General features: G+C 40.8%; 1 protein-coding gene across 9 annotated transcripts in view; it reads right to left on the bottom strand.

The window, feature by feature from the left end:
- Positions 1 to 20,241, bottom strand: part of APBB2 (amyloid beta precursor protein binding family B member 2) — a 343,676-nt gene that overhangs the window by 170,678 nt on the left and 152,757 nt on the right. For all 9 annotated transcript variants that reach the window (XM_034771095.1, XM_034771094.1, XM_034771089.1 and 6 more), the window contains one exon: positions 12,066 to 12,878. In XM_034771095.1, coding sequence (XP_034626986.1) covers positions 12,066 to 12,878 — 813 coding nt within the window. The remainder of the gene's footprint in view (positions 1 to 12,065; positions 12,879 to 20,241) is intronic.

Genomic DNA, 20,241 nt, shown 5'->3' with positions numbered 1-20,241 from the left:
GGTCCTGGGGGCAGTTGGGGGGGGGTCTTAGGAGGGGGCAGTTAGGGGACAAGAAACAGGGAGTCTTAGGTAGGGGGTGGGGTTCTGGAGGGCAGTTAGGAGCAGGGGTCCCAGGAGGGGGCAGTCAGGGGACAAGGAGTGGAGGGGTGGGGGACTGGGAGTTCTGGGGGGGAGCTGTCAGGGGGCAGGAGTGGGGAGAGGTTGGCTCTCTTAATGGCTCTCCATGCGTCTCTGGACCCTCTCAGCTGTCGGGCTTCGACGGAAACATTGCCTGAGGGTAGTGAGAGAATGGGTTATCGGTGAGGTGGGGGTGGGCGTGAGCCTGGTCAATAGGGGCAACCCCTACCAAGATCTGAGCCTTTTCTCACACGCCCGTTAGAGCTCGACATTATGCTGTTTGGGACCCCTCTTTGAGGAAAGCCTCTGGATTGCAAGTCCAACCGCTACCTCCTCGTGGTGAGAGTCGGTAACTGGCTTGGATAGCCAGGCGGATTGCGGAGGACGAACCCACATCCCACATTCAGTGGGGTGTGGGACGGGGTTGGGCAGCCCCATATGGTGCCACATGGATGCCCCCCTGGTAAGGGTAGCCTCCCCCAGGTACGGGTTGACTCCCCCTGGTAAGGGTTAGATTCCCCCTGGTAAGGGTAGTCTCCCCCAGGCACGGGTTAGCTTCCCCCTGGAAAGGGTTAGTTTCCCCCTGAGAAGGATAAATCTTTTAGCTATGGAAAAAAGTAATTTATATTTTTATACCGGATTGGCGCTGGACCGGGTTAATAACGCCCCCACTGTTGGCTTTGATGCCCCGGCTGACAGTGTTAAATATATTAGGGGTGTGATCAGGGTGGATGGACCAATGGATAAAATGGTGTGGACTATAATGAAGTCTCATGAGCATGAGAGTGAGAATCAAGTCCTCCCAGTGGAGCATGGAGAGGAGGTAGAGGAGAATGTTTGTGATGATCATGGTGAGGAGATTTTATCTATCTTACCGATGGTTTTTACAAGGGACACTTTTAATGATTTAACTATGGACAGTTTTAATCCAGATTTTAAGTATTTAAGTACATTTGATGATCCATATGTTAGGGAATCAAGTACTGATTTTAATAGGGATCGTAATAAGGATCTTAACAGTACTGGTAGTAATATAAATATATTAGAAAGTAGTTCGTGGAAGGATGGGGTTTTTTATTTAGAGTATCCCGTTGATAGTTTTAATTGTCCAATACGTCCCCAGATATTACCAACATTTGGTAAATGGGCCAAACACATTAATGTGGTTCATAAAAGTAAAGCCATACGAGTTGTATGTAGTAAATGTGGAAAATCTTCTCAATATCATAATATAGCTTGCCACTACCCCAAGTGCATACCCAAGAAGGCGGATACCCCAATGAAGAGCCATACGTGCTCGGTCTGTGGGCTTGGTTTTCATACTAGATCTGGATTGAGCCAACACTGTAGACATAGACACCCTGCTGTGAGGAATGAGCAAAGAAAAGAAGATATGGCTGCTAAAAGTAAGATCAAAGAGGGATCGACTAGATCTCGTATATGGACTAAAGATGAGGTTGCACAGCTTATACAGTTGGAAAGGAAATATATTGGGAAAAGGAATATAAATAAATGTATTGAGAGCGAGATGAGGACCAAAACGAATAAACAAATATCAGATAAAAGACGAGAATTAGCAAAGAAGAAGTTAGTGGTAACAGGAGATAGGGAGGAAGTGACTGAGGTAGAGGACATTAGAGTAAATATATTAGAAATTCCGCCCCCAAGAGAGAGGATTTTCCCACTAAAAGGACATCCAGAAGTGGATTTAGTGGAGAAAATATGTAAACGGGGAAAACAAAGTAGGGAGGGAAGAGAAATAATAAATAGTTTAGGGGAAATTGAAGGATTATTAAAGGAGGATTTAACAAAAGCTCTCGGATGGGCAATGTTGGAAAAATTATGTTATTCATTAGTAGAGGGACAGGACCCTAGAAATGAAAGTCAAATAGAGTTGAGGAATAAAGGAAAAGGGAAGATTAGAAAGGAGGGGAGAAGGAAGCAATTTAATGCAATTAGGAGATATGCTACAAAGAAAGCTAAGTATAAATTCTATCAACAATTATTTGATAAGGATCGAAGAAGATTGACTCGCATTATAATGGGAGAGCCAGATAAGGCTAAGTGTGCTATCCCTATGAAAGAAATTGAGGAATACGATGTTAATATTTTGGGAACAATTGGACATGGTAATATGATAGGGTGGCCATCATCCACAGAGAATGCGGATAATGATATATTAATGAATCCGATCTCTGTGGATGAGATTAGAATAGCTTTAACAGAAATAAGAAAAGATAGTGCTCCTGGCCCAGATAAAGTAAAAGTGAGCAATTTGTGGGATATTTTTAATTTAGACTCCTTAATACTTACAAAAATTTTTAATATATGGTTTCTAAATAGACAGGTACCAGATGAATTTAAGAAAAATAGAACGATTTTAATACCAAAGACACAAGATGAGGAGGAAATGAAGAAGTTAACATCTTGGAGACCATTGACAATTGGGTCAGTTTGGATTAGAATCTATACCAAAACATTAGCAAAAAGACTGGTGGAAACAGTTAAGATATGTAGTAGACAAAAAGGATTTATATCCGCCCCTGGGTGTGAGGAAAATATTGCTATATTAGATAATTTGATTAAAGGGGCTAAACGAAATGGGAATGAAATTGCAATAGTGTTCGTAGATCTGGCTAAAGCATTTGATTCTGTGGGACACGGACATATAATAGCCGGGTTGAGAAGATTTGGTATAGATGAACATTTTATAGATATTATTAGGGACCTTTATGATAATTGCACAACTAGGGTATGGGTGGGTGATGAAGCTACTGAGTCTATTTTAATTAGGAGGGGGGTCAAGCAGGGTGACCCGTTGTCCCCAATTTTGTTTAATATTGCTATGGATCCCCTTTTAACTAGATTAGAAGGAAGTGGTTTTTATGTTAAGGGTAATAGTGTCACGTCATTGGCTTTTGCCGATGATGTGGCAATTTTAAGTAGCTCATATAAAGGAATGATCAAAAATTTGGGTATCTTAGAGGAGTTTTGTAAAAATACTAATCTCTCTGTTAATGTGAAGAAAACGAAAGGCTTTCATATTTTAACTAAACATAAAACCTATGTAGTTAATCCTAAGGATAATTGGCAGATAGGGTCAGAGAAGATTGAATATGTTCAACCAGGGGATTTTGAAAAATATTTAGGGGCTAGAATAGATCCCTGGATAGGTGTAGGGGGACCGGTACTTAAAGAAAAATTGAAAGATTGGAGTGAGAATTTAATTAAGGCCCCATTAAAACCGGCCCCAAAAATATTAATTTTACAGACATATATCTTACCGAAGCTATTTTATAATCTTCTTTTAATAGAACCCCCTTTTAATCTTTTAGACGATCTTGATGTGTTAGTTAGAAAAATAGTTAAAGAGATTTTACATTTACCTCAGTGTACCACAGATGGGATATTTTATTCTAGAGGTAGGGATGGTGGTTTAGCTCTCACTAAGTTTAGTGTGCAAATCCCAAATATGTTAATTCGTAAATGGAGGAGACATATTGTCTCGAGAGATGATTGGATGGACCTATCTTTTCTATATGCAGGAGAAAATCTTGTGGATAAAATATTGTCATTTAGTGCAGTAACATCTCATCCCAAGAAATGGAGGGAAGAGGAATTTTTAAGATGGTCGGAACTGAGATGTCAGGGAATAGGGATAAAATATTTTAAAAATGATTTAATTAGTAATTTGATTTTTAGAAACTCTAGTAAAGTTAAATCGTCAGCGTATATGGCAGCATTGCAGCTTAGGGCAAATATTTATCCTACTAGGGAGACATTAGCAAGAGGAAGAGGAGGTGTGAATGCTCTTTGTAGATGGTGCGGTAAAGTGCGGGAGACTGTTCCCCATATCTCAGGACAATGTTATAAGACTAAGAATGCTAGGATAAAAAGGCATAATAGAGTAGTGGCTGCAGTTGTAGATAAGGTTGGTAAATTAGGGTGGAAGGCAATGATAGAGCCCCATTTGAGAAATAGTAAGGGTGAGTTAAGAAAGCCGGATATTGTATTTATAAAAGGAGATACAGCAGTGGTGGTTGATGTTACAGTGCGATGGGAGGATAATGTCGGAAGTTTGGAACAAGCCCACAGTGAGAAGGTGGCTTATTATCTTGAGTTAGAGGAAGAAATTAAAAACTTAACGGGAGGTAAAAATATCCACTTCTTTGGTTTTGTGCTTGGGGCGTGTGGCAAGTGGAGTGAAGGTAATAATGATTTGTTACAATTATTGGGAATGGACAGAAGTAAAAATTTTAAGGAGAGTATATGTAGACTTGTTTTATATTCCACTATTGGTATGATGGCTATATTCAGTGACAGGTAAAGATCCCGGAGTTTCCATTCCGTGTATCTTGCCAAAACTCAATTTTAGCTATTTTGGTTTCCATGCTCTAAATTTTCAAATTTTTAATATTGTTTTGAACATTAACATATTTAGTGTTATTTAATATCTGCCCTTCAATAGAATGGTTTTAACTATATAATAAATACTTATTAATGGATGAAATTCCAATTTAAATTATTAGTTTATTTTTTTTTTTTAAACTACTGGATGTGGATGCGGACTGGCCGCGTATAGTAACCAGGAAAGGGCAGGTAGTCACGCCTGTACATAAATAGGGGGTGGGGTTCTGGAGGGCAGTTAGGAGCAGGGGTCCCAGGAGGGGGCAGTCAGGGGACAAGGAGTGGGGGGGTGGGGAGTGGTTGGATGGGGCGTGGGAGTCCCAGGGGTCTGTCTGGGGGTGGGGGTGTGGATAAGGGTTGGGGCAGTGAGGCAGGGAGGCTTAGATAGGGGGTGGAGTCCTGGGGGGCAGTTAGGGGCAGGGGTCCCAGGAGGGGGCAGTCAGGGGACAAGGAATGGGGGGAGGGTTGGGGGTTCTGGGGGGGTGGGAAGTGGGAGGGGCAGGAGCGGGGCTAGGGCGGGGCTCCTCCCGTCCTCTTTTTTGCTTGCTGAAATATGGTAACCCTAACTCAGCCCTGCACCGAAGGGCCTGGGCGTTGACTGTCTGTGCTTGTAGTGAGTCGGTGTAGCTCCCCTCCACCCAGGAGGGTCGAGCCCCGGCACAAACCTACTACACTTACTTTGTTCTGTCTGTTACTACTTGGAACCACTTAAATCCTACTTTCTGTATTTAATAAAATCACTTTTTACTTATTAATTAACTCAGAGTATGTATTAATACCTGGGGGAACAAACAACAAGCATATCTCTCTATCAGTGTTAGAGTGCGAACAATTTGAGTTTACCCTGCATAAGCTTTATACGGGGTAAAACTGATTCATTTGGGTTTAGACCCCATTGGGAGTTGGACATCTGAGTGCTAAAGACAAGCACACTTCTATGAGCTGTTTTCAGGTGAACCTGCAGCTTTGGGGCAAGTAATTCAGACCCTGGGTCTGTGTGGAGCAGACAGGAGTGTCTGGCTCAACAAGACAGGGTGCTGGAGTCCTGAGCTGGTAGGGAAAACAGGAGCAGAGGTAGCCTTGGCACATCAGTTGGAAGCTCCCAGGGGGGTTTCTGTGATCCAACCCGTCAGTCTCATTTTCAAAAGGGCTTCAGGTACTTGGGAGCTAAATGCCTAAATCCTTTTTGAAAGTGAGACTTGGGCACTGCAATGCTGATTGCAGCAACAAATAATTACCTTTACAAATCTGGGCCTTACAGCCTCTCCCTCACCAGAATCTGAGTCTATATAGTCCCCGCTAGTTATTCAGTGTAACTGCAGAAGGCAAAATAAGAACAAAATACAAGATATTCAAAAAACGGATACTGCCACTTCAGCTATGAATCAGAATTTAAACCAAATTAAAATTGTATAAATTAAGTGAACAAATGTTTAATATTAAATTAAAAAAGAAAACCTTTGTCCACCTACTTTTCTGAAAAGCAGCCTTCCAGAGGATAGGCTAGAAGTATTCCCTGAGATTCTTTAAGGCCAGCTTCTCCAGCCCACTAGGCAGGTTGAAGTGGCCAGATATGCCCAGGGGAGAATTCTGCCTGTGCAAGTGTCCACTGATACAATTCTGGTGGAGGTGTCTTTGCCACTCCTTCTGGCAGCTGTCCCCTGAACTCCAGTGTGGGGCAGGTGGGAAGGAGGCATGTTGGGAGAGTTCTGGTGGGTATTGCGCCATAAATAACAAATCAATTTATTAACACTGATTAATTTGCTTTCACACATCTGTGTGAAATAGGGATTGCACCCATTTTACAGATAACTGAAGTGAGTTAGAAGTATAAAAGGTCCAATCCTGCTTCTATAAGAGTCCATGGCAAAGTTCCTATTAAACTAAATGTGAGAACAATTATGCCATAAGGGATCTGTAAACTTGGCTACTGTCTCTCTGTGCTGAGGGGTTGATAGGCCATCCCTGAGCATCTCCCTCCTTCTCCTTACTGGAAGGAGAAGGGGCTAGGGTGATGCTGGAAGCCATCTTGACCATTGCTTCCCCTTGCTACAATGGAGGGAACAGAATGGAACTATTTTCCCCTCGTCACAGGGGCCATATTTAATGTCTCCCTGCCTGCAATGATATCTGTAGAACAGCATAGGTTGCTTGGGGCTGCAGAGTTTCTGGAAAATCCTCATAACCTTTCTGGGACCTGAATTTAACCATCTGGTAACCGCTGGAACAGACTCACGCTACTCTGATCATGCTGAGAAATGACAAATTTTGTCCAATTAAAAAAAGGGAGAAGGTATCTTTTTCTTTTAAAAGTGACTGAATGGCTGAAAACCCGACAGATGCGATCATGTTTATACCTTTTGCTAGCAGGAAGAGTAGGCATTGCTAAATAAGAGATTAAATATTACCTATTTTTAAAATAACATTTCATAGCGGTAACTGCTGGCTTTGCAGTCACTTACATTTTAAAAAAAGAAAACATTGAAGGATGTCTTTTTTTTTTAATAGATGCATATTATGTTGTTACGCTATCTTATGCTACAAATCCTAAAAGTTCAAAGTGGAGGATGTATTTCACTCTAGATATATTGTGCCGGTCTTTTACTTATTTTCCCCCCTTTCATTGAAATGTGATTTTACTTGTAAATAGCAGAGTCTGCATTTAAAAACACTGTTCACATTTATCATCTCTCAGTTATATCCACTCCCCAATATACACACACACACACACACACACACACACACACACACACACACACAAAATGGAGGATAGCCATTTAGGGCATGTCTACACTGCAATTAGACACCTATGGCTGGCTCAAAGTTTGTGGGGCTAGGACTAAGGGGCTGTCTAATCGCAGTGCAGATGTTCAGTCTCTACCTCCACCTCACAGGGTCCTAGAGCCTGGGCTTCAGCCAAGCATCTACACCAAGGATGGCGAAACTTATTGACCCTCTGAGCCGCATACAACTGTCTTCAGAAGTTCGAGAGCCAGGGTGTGCCTGCAGGAGCTTGGTGCTTCAGCCCTGTAGGAGGCACCTGCTGGGGCTCAGGACTTCAGCTCTGCTCCTGCTGAAGCCTCAAGGCCCAGCAGGCATGCCGCACAGGGCTGAAGCCCTGAGCCCCTCCTCACCGATGGGCAGAAGCCCCTACCCCACCACCCTGCTGCAAGGCAGAAGTCCTGAGCTCCCCACACCCCACAGTCTGGTAGGTGGAGAGTGGGGGAGGCGATCTTCACAGGCCACACTTAAAAGCAGCTCTCGAGCCACAGTTTGGCCACCCCTGGTCTACACAACAATTAAACGGCCCCATGAGCCCGAGTCAACTGGCATGGGGCAGCTGTGGGTTTTTAATTGCAGTGTAGACATACCCTTATTTTCTCCTTTTATTGTATTTAGCACCTTGTGTAACAATACTGATAGATCAAGTTCATGTAGAACAAGAACGTGCATTCATTAATCTTTGTATATGTAAAAGTTTGTATCAACAAATTACAATTATCATTACAGTGTTGCATGTGGGTTAGAAGTCTTAAACAGTATTTATTATACAAAATAAAAAAGTTGTTATGAGATGGTTCACTAACTAAATCAGCAGAGTTATTCTACTTCCCAACACCCAAGAACATCATATTGGCCTGAATTTAAAACCTTTCCTTGCCACAAGTTCAGGATATGCAAGAATATTGTAGCTTTCGAACCTAGATTCTCACGTTTCCATTTCTGCAACAAATGGCATGCCCATCTTGTTCAAACTAATATCAAATTTTATTAACGGTTTATTAAGAAATATTTTCCATGAGATTCAGAGTGGGGGAAATAATAGAAATAAAATGACTCAGAGGAAAATAACAAAATGCTCCTTTAGCACCATGACAATATCTATCTGAATTATATATTAACACTGAACTCCTATTTTAAGGTATTGAGTGCTCTTTGAAAATTTTACTAATGGGATCTATAGAATTTTAACAATAGGAAGAATTTTTCCTTCTCACAGCACGTAAAACTACATCCAAGAAGTTCTTGGTGTTTTCAGCCTAAATCACTTCTAAGAGAAAAATAAGGTACAGCTAAATGCACACAAACACATGCCATCAGTCAGCCTGACACATTTTAAAGTCTGAAGAGTCCATTGTTTTGAAAATTTCCTATCTTTCTAAAGCTATTGAGAATAAAGAATTTATTTCACAATGTTGCACTGCAGCAGTTTTAAAAGAAGAAAAAAAACAAGGAATACTAGCTTTATGTATGACCAAATATTAATTTTCAAAAAGGCTCTCATTGCCTAAGGTGCAGAGATACCATACAAAATCATACAACCTATGCTGGTTCACTAATTTTACAGCATTTAGAAATTACTTATTCCTCAACCCACCCAAAAATCAACTATTAATCCCTTACAAATTGCTTCTATCTGGATTAGATTCAATTTAACTCCAAACCCAACTAAAAATCAATGGAAAGACTCAATGAGGCTCTGGATCAGCCCTTTAAAATAAAATTTCACCCATTGCAGGGACCATTGATCTCTCAGTGTTTCTGAAGCACCCGTCTCTGCAACATCTAGTAGCTGCCAGTTGGTAGGCCAGATATAAATGAAATCATCCTGATGTACGGTAAGTGTTTGTGAATTAAATACCCCAATATCTTCTCTGTCTACCAGGAAATGATCAGATAAAGGCACAGGTGGTTAAAATGAAAACCACCCAAAACTGTTCTTCACTCCTTTATCAAAAAGGCAAGTTCAGATCATTCATTGCATTTATCAGCCAGTACAGATAGTTCACTCCTTATTTTACAATCTTAGCAGCTAGATAAATGGACTTGATCATGGGCCACAGACTCCTGTGGATGCCCAATGGTCCAAATAACTGAAGACATGTGTGAATGGAGTCACTGCTGAGAACTACTTTCAAAAAATTTGCTCTATATTAAGTATGTCTAAAAATACTTCCGTGAATCATGATTTTTGCTGTTTTTACTAGTGGAGGATTCCCCTCCCCTCCTCAAATTGGAGCTGCAGATACTCAATGCCTTTAAAAAAATCAGGCTCTAACTGTTTAACAAAGTACCAGTCATGACATCCATGAACCACTGCGAACGAAAATACCACATTTGGCTTCTTGATCTCTTTCAGTCACATCAACAAACTATCCACTCTAGAAGAGGGAAGGCATCTCAACAATAAGCTTTTTGACAAGCCAGAGGCAAATTAAAGATGGTAAATTAGCACAACTCTTGGGTGTTTTAGTGCTCTGGGAGCTTTAAAATGGGCATTAATGGTTAAAATCCTTAAATTTGCAAATAAATAAATAAATACAAAAACAAACAAACAAACAAAAAAACTTAGCTTCTTAGGAAAAAACATTTTAAGAACCAAGAAATTGCCATACTGGATCAGACCAGTGTTCCATTTAGTACAGTGCTCCGTCTCCAACACTGACCAATACTAAACGCTTCAGAGGATGGGGAAAGAAACCCTCATGTTACGTGAAGTGACTGTTTTCTGCAACTTTTCTCAATAGTTTCTCTCAACTTTCTAAATATTATTTTCCTGCAGTTCAAGTATAAAGGAATAAAAAAGTTCAGGAGTGAAATTCTGGTCCCACTGACTTCAGTGAGGTCATGATTTCACCACAGAAACCCCAGCAGTCTGTCATAGAAATCCCACTTCACTGCACAATGAAAGCTCATTCTGGGGGAAGAAATGGATTGGAGAGCCTACAGTTACTATTTTCAGAACTCGGCCTTACTTCGGCTTACATTGTCCCCATTTAACAACATTAGCTCTTAAATGATGACTGCTTACATTTCACTGAGAAAGGAGATCATTTACTACTGCTTTTTTGTGGGGGAGATGGACAATTGGTTTTTTGGTTTAGAGGGGTCGTCACAATACAAAAACTATTTTTAAATGAAAGCTTACATTTCACAATAAAGAAAAAAATCCAAAAATTGCTCAAAGACCCTAAAGGTTATGGAATAAAAGACCTTCTTTGTACCCACAATTCTCCAGGGCCTCATCTGTAGAGACTGTCAATTGTGCAACGAGCTAGTGAACACAATATTAAACAGTTTAATCAAACATATACTGTAGATGCCACTAACATTTTCTTCAACTGGTTGTTTGCTTCAGACAACAATGACGCAGACTATACATGATGTACACTAAGAGAATATCAAATCAGAAATGAGATCTTATTACACTGACCACGTCTAGTCTAACAAAGAGAAATCTCTTTAACCCTAGATACTACAGCAATACAATAATAATAATTATTAATAACGGAGAAAGATCAAATCCAACTAAATTAGTATACACCTGGTATTAAGGGTTTGTTCAGAGTTTTTGTTCATTTGTTTTATATTTTTAATTCTTACAGTTACAGAGCCAAATATACCACTGGGTTAACTAGGCACAACTCTAATGAAATCACAGGAGTGGCATGCCCTTATTCCAGCTGTGAATTTGGCCAAAAATGTACTGCTGAACAATTTTGATACAAAACTACTGCACTCCTGTAGCGAAACACACTTGTAATACATACATAGCTATGACAATTTCTTTGGCCTGAGATCACCTTTAGAGAGAACAGCATTTGCCTTTCCACAAACTAATATCCTTTTATACAAATCCAAATATAAAAAGGTGACAAAGTCCATTAACTTGAATGAATTATTTGCAATTTTAAAAATAATATAGAAGAGCTGTAAATTACAACAGTGCTACCGCGGTAGTCACCATTACTGTTCAAATAATTAATGGACCCAGGCTTTCAAAATGTGAAACATACTGATTTCAACTTCTGAATTAGCATACAGAACAGTAGAATATAGCATAAAATGCATTATTTAAATGTCAGGTTTTTTTAAAAGGATATCCTCAAATTGCATTTTTTTCTAATAGATTTGAATTTCTTTAAAAAATCAACTTTCCTCCCTGTAAAACCTTAAAAGATTGAAAGCAGTATCTCTTACCCTGTAGATTTTGTATTCAGACACCATGTACCAGAATTACCATTAATGCATTAGATACACCTTCTGTTTGTTTTAAATTAAGCATTTCTCAGCAACAAAGAGCTAGGTGTTTAAAAGAAATGAATGATTATCATCTGGAACTGATTAAGTACTTTGAATTTTAAAAAATTAAGGTCAAATTTAGGATCCATCATCACTGGAACCTCATCTGTGGTACCTGACACTGCCCCTTTTATAGAAGAGTGTCACTTTTCTTAACTTTATGAGACGCTATGTACTAATCTTACCGTTCGGTTTAGCTATGATTTACTTTATTCATATATTTCAGGGCTAGAAGGGACCATAATGATCATCAAATCTTACCTCGGGACTCATAACTCTCTCAAAACAAGCTACTGCTTGGTAAAAAGCATTAAGTGGCATCCTGCTATTTGTAATGTCCCTTTCTTCTCCCACATTGTCTCCCTTATCCCCAGCTGTCTACACAATGAGACTCAAGAGAAACAACAAACACATTTTTAAAGAACTGAGTTGAGGGAAACGTTTCTTCACTTTTGTACCTGTTTCATCAGGTGAACTTGGAGAAGCACTGTCCTGCGATAAAGTCGTCCAGCTGGAGTCTTCATCACTTGGAGCCAGATTTTGAATCCGATGTAATGCACAATCTGTTTTGGCTCCGGTTTTAGGATGGTCCTTCTTAGTCTCAGGACTTGATGACACGGTGGCTACTTGGCCATCTTCTGGACTGGACAGCTTGTTTTGTTTCTGAGGCAACACATCCCCATTGACAATCATGGTAGAAGCCTGGCTGTTACTTTGTGCCGCTTTCTCCTCCATCACTACATGGCTGTTCCCAAAATTCTGTTCTAGTTCTCTGGCTGATGTTTCCAGATCTGCATAGTAATTTAGGAAGCTCTTGGTCCTCCTAGGTTGAGAGGAGAATATTTCACAGCCTGCAGAATCCTGAGGGGTAGGTTCTTTACCTTCTAACTTCTCAGAAGTTATGTTTATGCCTGCAGTCGTAGCGAGATTTTTATTGGGATCCTGTTGCCCCTGTTCTGCTGCTTTTCTAAGCTGATTTTCTCCATTCTTCACCAGCTTTATATTGGCAGAGTTGTTCCCCAGAAGGGGCTGTGCTGCTGGATCCGATAGGCCCATGGCTGTCTGAATGTTAGTTAATGCATATTTTTTCCTGCATTTCGGGGGAGTGCTGTTCCTTGTTTCTGTATGCTTTATTTCCGCATTCAATAGTTCATTATGGGAGGAGCGTAGATTAAGAGTATTTGGGGGAGTGGCAGGATTATTGCGATTCACAACGTCTGTTGTGCTATTGCTTGCCATAAACACAGCCAACGCGTCCACACTGGAGTCAACTAGAAAAGAAAAAGAAATATTCATGAGATACATTAATTGTATACTCCTTGTATCAGAGCTTTTGGAAATGGGATGCAACACTTTATATAACGTGTAAAGAAGAGTTTCTACAAACTAAGCAGGAGGGAGAACAGACACCGCAACAGAAAAGATCAGTTTATCAAACATGGAGGTCCAAAGGCAAAAAGGGTGGAGATGACATTGGGGAATGTTAAATTGTTAAGAAAAATATACAAGGTTTTTGACCCCAAATTTTATTTGACATTTTTGAGCTACTATGTTCCAACTACGTACATTTTGGGGAAAGAGAGAAGTACTTTGCATCTGCTTTGCAGCCCTGAAGTTCATCATCCCTCTCTCTCTCTCTCTCTCACTAAAACTTAAAAATTTCACCACCTCATCAGCCAAAGAGTAGGGCAAGAATTTCTTTAGGACTCATCAGCAGTCCCTGAAGAGTGAATGGCCCTACAGACCAAAGCAAGACACTACTCCCTTTCCACCCTGGTAGCAATTTTATTGCTTATTTTAGGGTTGACTGGCAAAGCCCGATATTGCCTCTTAACAGCTTCAAGAAACGTACCACAGCTGTTTGCAAATTTTTTGGTACAGCTATTTGCTAATTTTTTAGCAATTCTCTAGTGTTTTTATGCATGCATGCTATGTTGTTTTGTTAGTTATAGTGTTTTTATAATACTGTATATATTTAGCAACAATTTTTTCACATCCACACAAAAAACACAATTCGGCAAATTTATCCCTAATGCAATTCTACTGATTCCAAAGAAGTTACTCCAGGGATGAATGTGGCCCACTATTTTCATAGTGCACCACATCTTTGGCTATTGATAAGCTGTACTTCCTAAGGGAGACTGCATATATTCCATAACTGGACTACAACATTCTTTTACTTTTCTTAGTGGTTTGCAACTTGTGGGCAAACTCTCTGACCTCAGCTTCTCTGAGACATTGCTCAAGCTTTCAGAGAACTAGGCTTGGGTAGGGAGAGCATTTTCAGACTGTGATGAAATGATCAAGTAAAGGATTTTTTATTTAAAAAAAAAAATAGTAGTCTTTGTTTCCTCTGCTGCCTATTGTCACTGCTTTGGTAAAGTATGGCTCCCATTAATCATAATAAATACTCCCTGAATGCTTCCTGTTACTCACTCTTTTGAGAGATGCAAACGAACTAGAGGCCAATTAGTAATCACTCCCTCTGACAGAGTATGAAGCACCGTCTCTGTTGTTCCTAGTTCTCAGACAGGTCTGATTTGCGATATGCCTGTTGTAAAATAAAATGAGGGCTTGGCTGTAGATATATCCATGGATTAAAAAAAAACTATAGTATAGGCCAGCCACTGGGAGAGCATTCTAGTTAAGATATATTGCACCTTTGAGTATTCAATATGTGAAAGAAGAGACTACTGTAAAATGTGGATTTACAAAAAATTAAGTACTTGTGGGCTTTTTTTTATATACAAAATAAGGAGCACTATATGAAAGGTTTACTTACATTCAGGTACACTTGTTAACCTTACTGTTTAACTCATTTTCAAAATTACATATTTCATTTCATTTAAACCTTAGAACACAGAATAACGTATCCTTTACTCTCTCTTTTCCTCTGTGTCACAGACATACAGTAACTTCCAGTCCTAAGGGGTGGTTTACAAAAGGGTTTAAACACACGTTTTTTCATGATCTGATTACTGTGATTTCCTCAAATTCTGGTCTGTTAGCCTTCTAACTTTAGTTTTAGTTAATTAATTAATAATACATGTATATTTTTATATATTCCAATTGTAACCATAGGAGGTTTCAAAAATATCACAAAGTTTCTGAAATTTGTGTGTTTCCCCGAGGTAGTTAAATACTTTTAAAGAGTTGCCATCTCACATCTTATCCATCAGATTGATCCTTCAAGATGCAAAGTAATGTCATGACTCATCTGGTTGAGGTCTCAACATAAAGTTATGCACAAGGGCCCTCTGTTATAAAAGCATGTATATAGATTTTTTTTGTCTTAGAACATGAAGTAACTTGAATTTATTGATTTGCTTTTTTAATTTTTTGTGGTTTGACTGAAACCTGAAGGCAATCTAGAAGTTAAACACTTATAGACTTTAAGGTCAGAATGGATCATCATGATTATCTAGTTCAGGGGTAGGCAACCTATGGCACATGTGCCGAAGGCGGCACGCGAGCTGATTTTTAGTGGTACTCACACTGCCCGGGTCCTGGCCACCGGTCCGGGGGGCTCTGCATTTTAATTTAATTTTAAATGAAGCTTCTTAAACATTTTAAAAACTTTATTTACTTTACATACAACAATAGTTCAGTTATATATTATAGACTTATAGAAAGAGACATTCTAAAAACGTTAAAATGTATTACTGGCACGTGAAACCTTAACTCAGAGTGAATAAATGAAGACTTGGCACACCACTTCTGAAAGGTTGCCGACCCCTGATCTAGTCTGACCTCCTGCACATTGCAGGCCACAAAACCTCACCCACCCACTTCTGACTTATAACCTATAATAGATCCATAACCTCTGCTGAGTTACTTAAGTCCTTATCTCATGATTCAAAGACTTCAAGTTACAGAGAATCTACCATTTACACTAGCTTACACCCTGGCCCCATGCTGCCGAGGAAGGTGAAAAACCCCAGAGTCTTTGCCCACTTAACCTGGGGGGAAATTCCTTCTTGACCCCTAATATGACAATCAGTTAGACCCTGAGCATATGGCAAGACCCACCAGCCAGATACCTGGGAAAGAATTCTCTGTAGTAACTCAGAGCCCTCCCCATCTAGTGTCCCATCACTGTCTGCTGGGTATATTTGCTGCTAGCAGCTGCCAATCAGTTACATGCCATTATAGGCAGTCTCATCATATCATCTCCTCCATAAACTTATCAAGCTCAGTCTTGAAGCCAGTTAGGTTTTTTGCCCCCATTGCTACCCTTAGAAGGCTATTCCAGAACTTCACTCCTCTGATGGTTAGAAACCTTCGTCTCATTTCAAAACTAAACTTGTTGATGAGCAGATTATATCCATTTGTTCTTGTGTCCACAGTGGCACTTAACTTAAATAACTCCTCTCCCTCTTTGGTATTTATTCCTCTGATGTATTTATAGATAGCAACCATATCTCCCCTCAGCCTTCTTTCCGTTAGGCTAAACAAGCCAAGCCTTTTGAGTCTCGTATGTAGGTTTTCCATTCCTCTGATCATCCTAGTTGCCCTTCTCTGTACCTGTTCCAGTTTGAATTCATCTTTCTTAAACAAGGGAGACCAGACATGCACATAGTATTCCAGATGAGGTCTCACCAGTGCCTTGTATAATGGTACTACCGCTTCCCTGTCTCTACTGAAAATACCTCGCCTGATGCCACCTATGACTGCACTAGCCTTTTTCACGGCCGCATCACATTGGTGGCTCATTGTCATCCTGTGATCAACCAACACAGTCAATGTAAAACTTTTAAGGAAAGGATAATTGTGACCCCTGCCAGTTTATGCCTAGTAGAGTGTCCATAATTGTATGCTATTTATGGAGGCCAGTTTTTAAAATCAGAAAATCATAGTACATTTCAGTAAAATAAAATGTAAAAAAAAAAAATCTGACTATGACAATTTGAAATAAGATTACAATCTATATACAGTTAATTAAGAATTAATTCTTATTGTTACAAGCAGGCAGCCCTGTTGTGAAGATTCCAGTGTCCACTGCAATGTTTTTCTAACTACTTTTTGTCTGGAACAGAATTCTTAAGAAAAATACATCTTCCTAGAAAAAGTTCAAACACATCCTTCCACATGATTTATTCAGTCTCCAGTGGATTACATTTCAAATGACAAAATCAACACATGGAGACATAAGTACAAAACAATATGATTATTAGTCTACTCAGCAAAGTAAAGATCTATCATGAATACTGACTCATTCCTAGAAAGTGAATCATGGGCTCAGGTTTTAAATGGCTCAACATGAAGTTATTGTACCTCACTGTTGTTTATAAATTAATTCAAATGTGCAACTCCTAACCTTCATAGCCTAAGTTGTGCACATATTTAGATAAGGGAGAGGGGTAAGAACAGTATGTCCTCTCATGAAGTAGATTTCTGGTTATCTTCCATTGATCCTGCCCTCATACTCATCTATGCTCTCATTTACAAAGTGCTGTTCCTACGCTACCAGTCAGATCCTGCGGGCCTATGATTTGTGTTCCATTCCTTGTTCTACCTGAAACTGAAGTATTAAGCAGAGCTAGGAGCAGCATCAGTTAAAGAAACAAATGAGTTGGGAATTAGTATTAATGGGTGTGGGGAGGACTGGACACGGGTACATGGCAGAGAGAGGAGAACCAGAATGGAAATGAAGAGAGGAAAGGGGGAGGAGGAGTCAAATGGTAAGATAGGACAGGAAGAAATTAGGGAGGAAAGGAGTTGGAACCAAATCAGTAGGTGACAAAACAAGAGGATAGAAAAAGGTGAAGTAAAGAAGAGAAATAACAGGAGGCAACAAGAGAAAAGGGAATATAGATGGAGAAAATCCATCCTGACATGAAGAGCACTTCCTATCTATCAAGGATGGAAGACACTGCCTGAGAAAGAATTACTGCACGTACTGGAAAATATATGAGTACTAAGGAGTGAGAACAGAAACAGAACATAAAGATAAAGAGTGAGAAGGAAAAGATAACACCCTACTTCAGGCACTAAGATGCTTTCATTCAGAATATCAGTTTGTCCAGAGGAAGCATATCCCAATTTGCAATTCAAAACTCCAGGGAATCAAATTTCTTTTGGCACCTCTTCTTCATTCACCCCCTTTAATCCTGAGTCAGGTGCAACCATTTTCACTTGGTTACCTCTCACAGTTAAGAGTGTTCCTACCAATTCCCAAGGAGGTCCAAAGTAGTTCCCACCCATATTTCCCCCTCAATATTACCACTTTGATTTGGGAGTGTTTTCCACTCACTTCCCTCAGATGTATAAGTAATGTCACGAGAGGCAAAGCAGGGGAGGAGCTGGCCCCAAGTCTGTACTTCACATTTCCCAGTACACCATACAGCACTGCCTCTACATCAGGGGCCACATCTGGGTATGGAAATTGTATGGCGGGCCATGAATGCTCACGAAATTCGGGGTTGGGGTGCGGGAGGGGGTGAGTGCTCTGACTGGGGGTGTGGGCTCTGGGGTGGGGCCAGAAATGGGTGTAGGAGGGGGCTCAGGGCAGGGGGTTGGAGTGTGGGGGCTCTGGCTGGGGGTGCAGGCTCTAGGATGGGACTGGAGATGAGGGGTTGGGGTGCAGGAGAGTGCTCCATGCTGGGACCGAGGGGTTCGGAGGGCGGGTGGGGGATCAGGGATGGGGCGGGGTCTTGGGGTGCGGGATGGGGTCAGGGGTGCAGGCTCTGGGTGGTACTTACCTCAAGCAGCTCCCAGAAGCAGCGGCATGTCCCCCTCCGGCTCCCTGGTTACCCCTACGCATAGGAGCTGGAGGGGGAACACGCCACTCCTTCTGGGAGCTGCATGGCAAGCCCCAAACCCCGGATCCTGCTCCCCAGAGGGAGCTTGAGCATTGGATTAAAACATCTGAAGGGCCGGATCTGGCCCCAGGGCCATAGTTTGCTCATCCCTGCTTTACATGAACACATTTCACCTTTCTGCCTGCCAACCTCAAACATGTAGTTCCACTTCTGGGACTAGAGCCACTTGCAGTCTACATTTCTCTCTCTTTCTCCCCTAGGGGTTTTATTCCCTTACTCTATTTTATTGCCATAAAAATAATATCCCAGAGTTTGCATAAAGGAGAGGAACAGCCTCCACCCACAGTGATGTGGGTGTTGTTTTTTGAATGGGACCCTGAGGTATCAGGATGTAAAATGAATGTACAATTTTTCTGTCAGAAAAGTGAACAACAACATGACTAGTGCTCCTAGGCATTACGGTAATACAAATAATAAATATTAATCATAATACACAGCCTCTGGCTGCTCCAAGAATCTGGTTTCAGAGTTACAGAAGTATTTCAATATGGTAAAACTGATTCCATTGCTGTTGCAGAAGCCAATAATTACATGGACCCTCCAGACAACAACATCTTTGTAACTACAAGCAAAGATGCCTTGGCATTATGGCACATTTACTCTCTAATGCACCTAGAGTAGGCACGTTACAATAGGACACACAGCAGCTCATTAAAAATAAAAAGGAAACATGAAGGACTTAAAATAATGAAGAAAAAATAAATGTGTTTAATATTCATGATTAAACTTAATTGAAATCATGAGACTTAAAGAAAAGAAAATATTAAACCATAGTTTTCCGTGAATTAACCTGAACCCTGTACTTTCAGAAAGACCATAAAGCAGCACTGCTCTTTAGCATACATAGCATAAAAGAGCTCCAAGTGGATAGGCCAGGATTCGTGGGAGACAACTATTCTACTGGACCTGCCAATCTATAAGGTTCAGATCTTTCTGCTAGCACTCAGCCTGTGAGTGGAAGGGAAAGAAACCTCTAGAGAGAGACAGAATTTACCCCTTGCGCAGAATCCTGTTGTTGGCCATTTTTAAATACTTCACTGGAACAAAGAAAGCAATGAAGCAGTAGAGGTGAAAAGGAGAACAAAGATAATACACATACATGAGAATAAATTATAAGGCATACTCAAAATAATTATTTGCAAGCAATATTGGTTCCTGTCAATGTCAGTCCCAATTTCATCATTCATACAGTATGGGTTAACTTCATCATTGTGGGCCTCAGGGCCGGCTCCAGGCACCAGTTTACAAAGCAGGTGCTTGGGGCGGCCACTTCGGAGAGGGGCGGCACATCCAGCTGTTCGGCGGCAATTCGACGGATGGTCCCTCACTCCCGCTCGGAGTGAAGGACCTCCCGCCGAATTGCCGCCGCAGATCGCGATTGCAGGTTTTGGGGTTTTTTTTGTTTGTTTGTTTGGCTGCTTGGGGCGGCCAAAACCCTGGAGCCGGCCCTGGTGGGCCTGATCCAGCTCCCATTACCGTCAGTGGAAAGACTTCCTTTGACATCCTTGGGGCCGTGTGAAAGCCGCTAGAAACTTAGCCCTCTGCAATTGTCTTAGCATTCTGAAAGCCCCCTGGAAAGCCCGATTGGAAAAAGGCAAATATAGTGCCCACATTTAAAAAAGGAAAGAAGGAGAACCAGGGGAACTACAGACTGGTCAGCCTCACTTCAGTACCCGGCAAAATCATGGAGCAGGTCCTCAAGGAACCCATTTTGAAGCACTTGGAGGAGAGGAAGGTGATCAGGAACAGTCAACATGGATTCACCAAAGGCAAGTCATGCCTGACTAACCTGATTAACTTCTACGATGAGATA

The sequence above is a fragment of the Trachemys scripta genome, chromosome 5 (assembly GCF_013100865.1).
Source record: "Trachemys scripta elegans isolate TJP31775 chromosome 5, CAS_Tse_1.0, whole genome shotgun sequence".
Classification (NCBI taxonomy): Eukaryota; Metazoa; Chordata; order Testudines; family Emydidae; genus Trachemys; species Trachemys scripta.
This window is presented reverse-complemented; position numbering and strand designations above follow the sequence as displayed.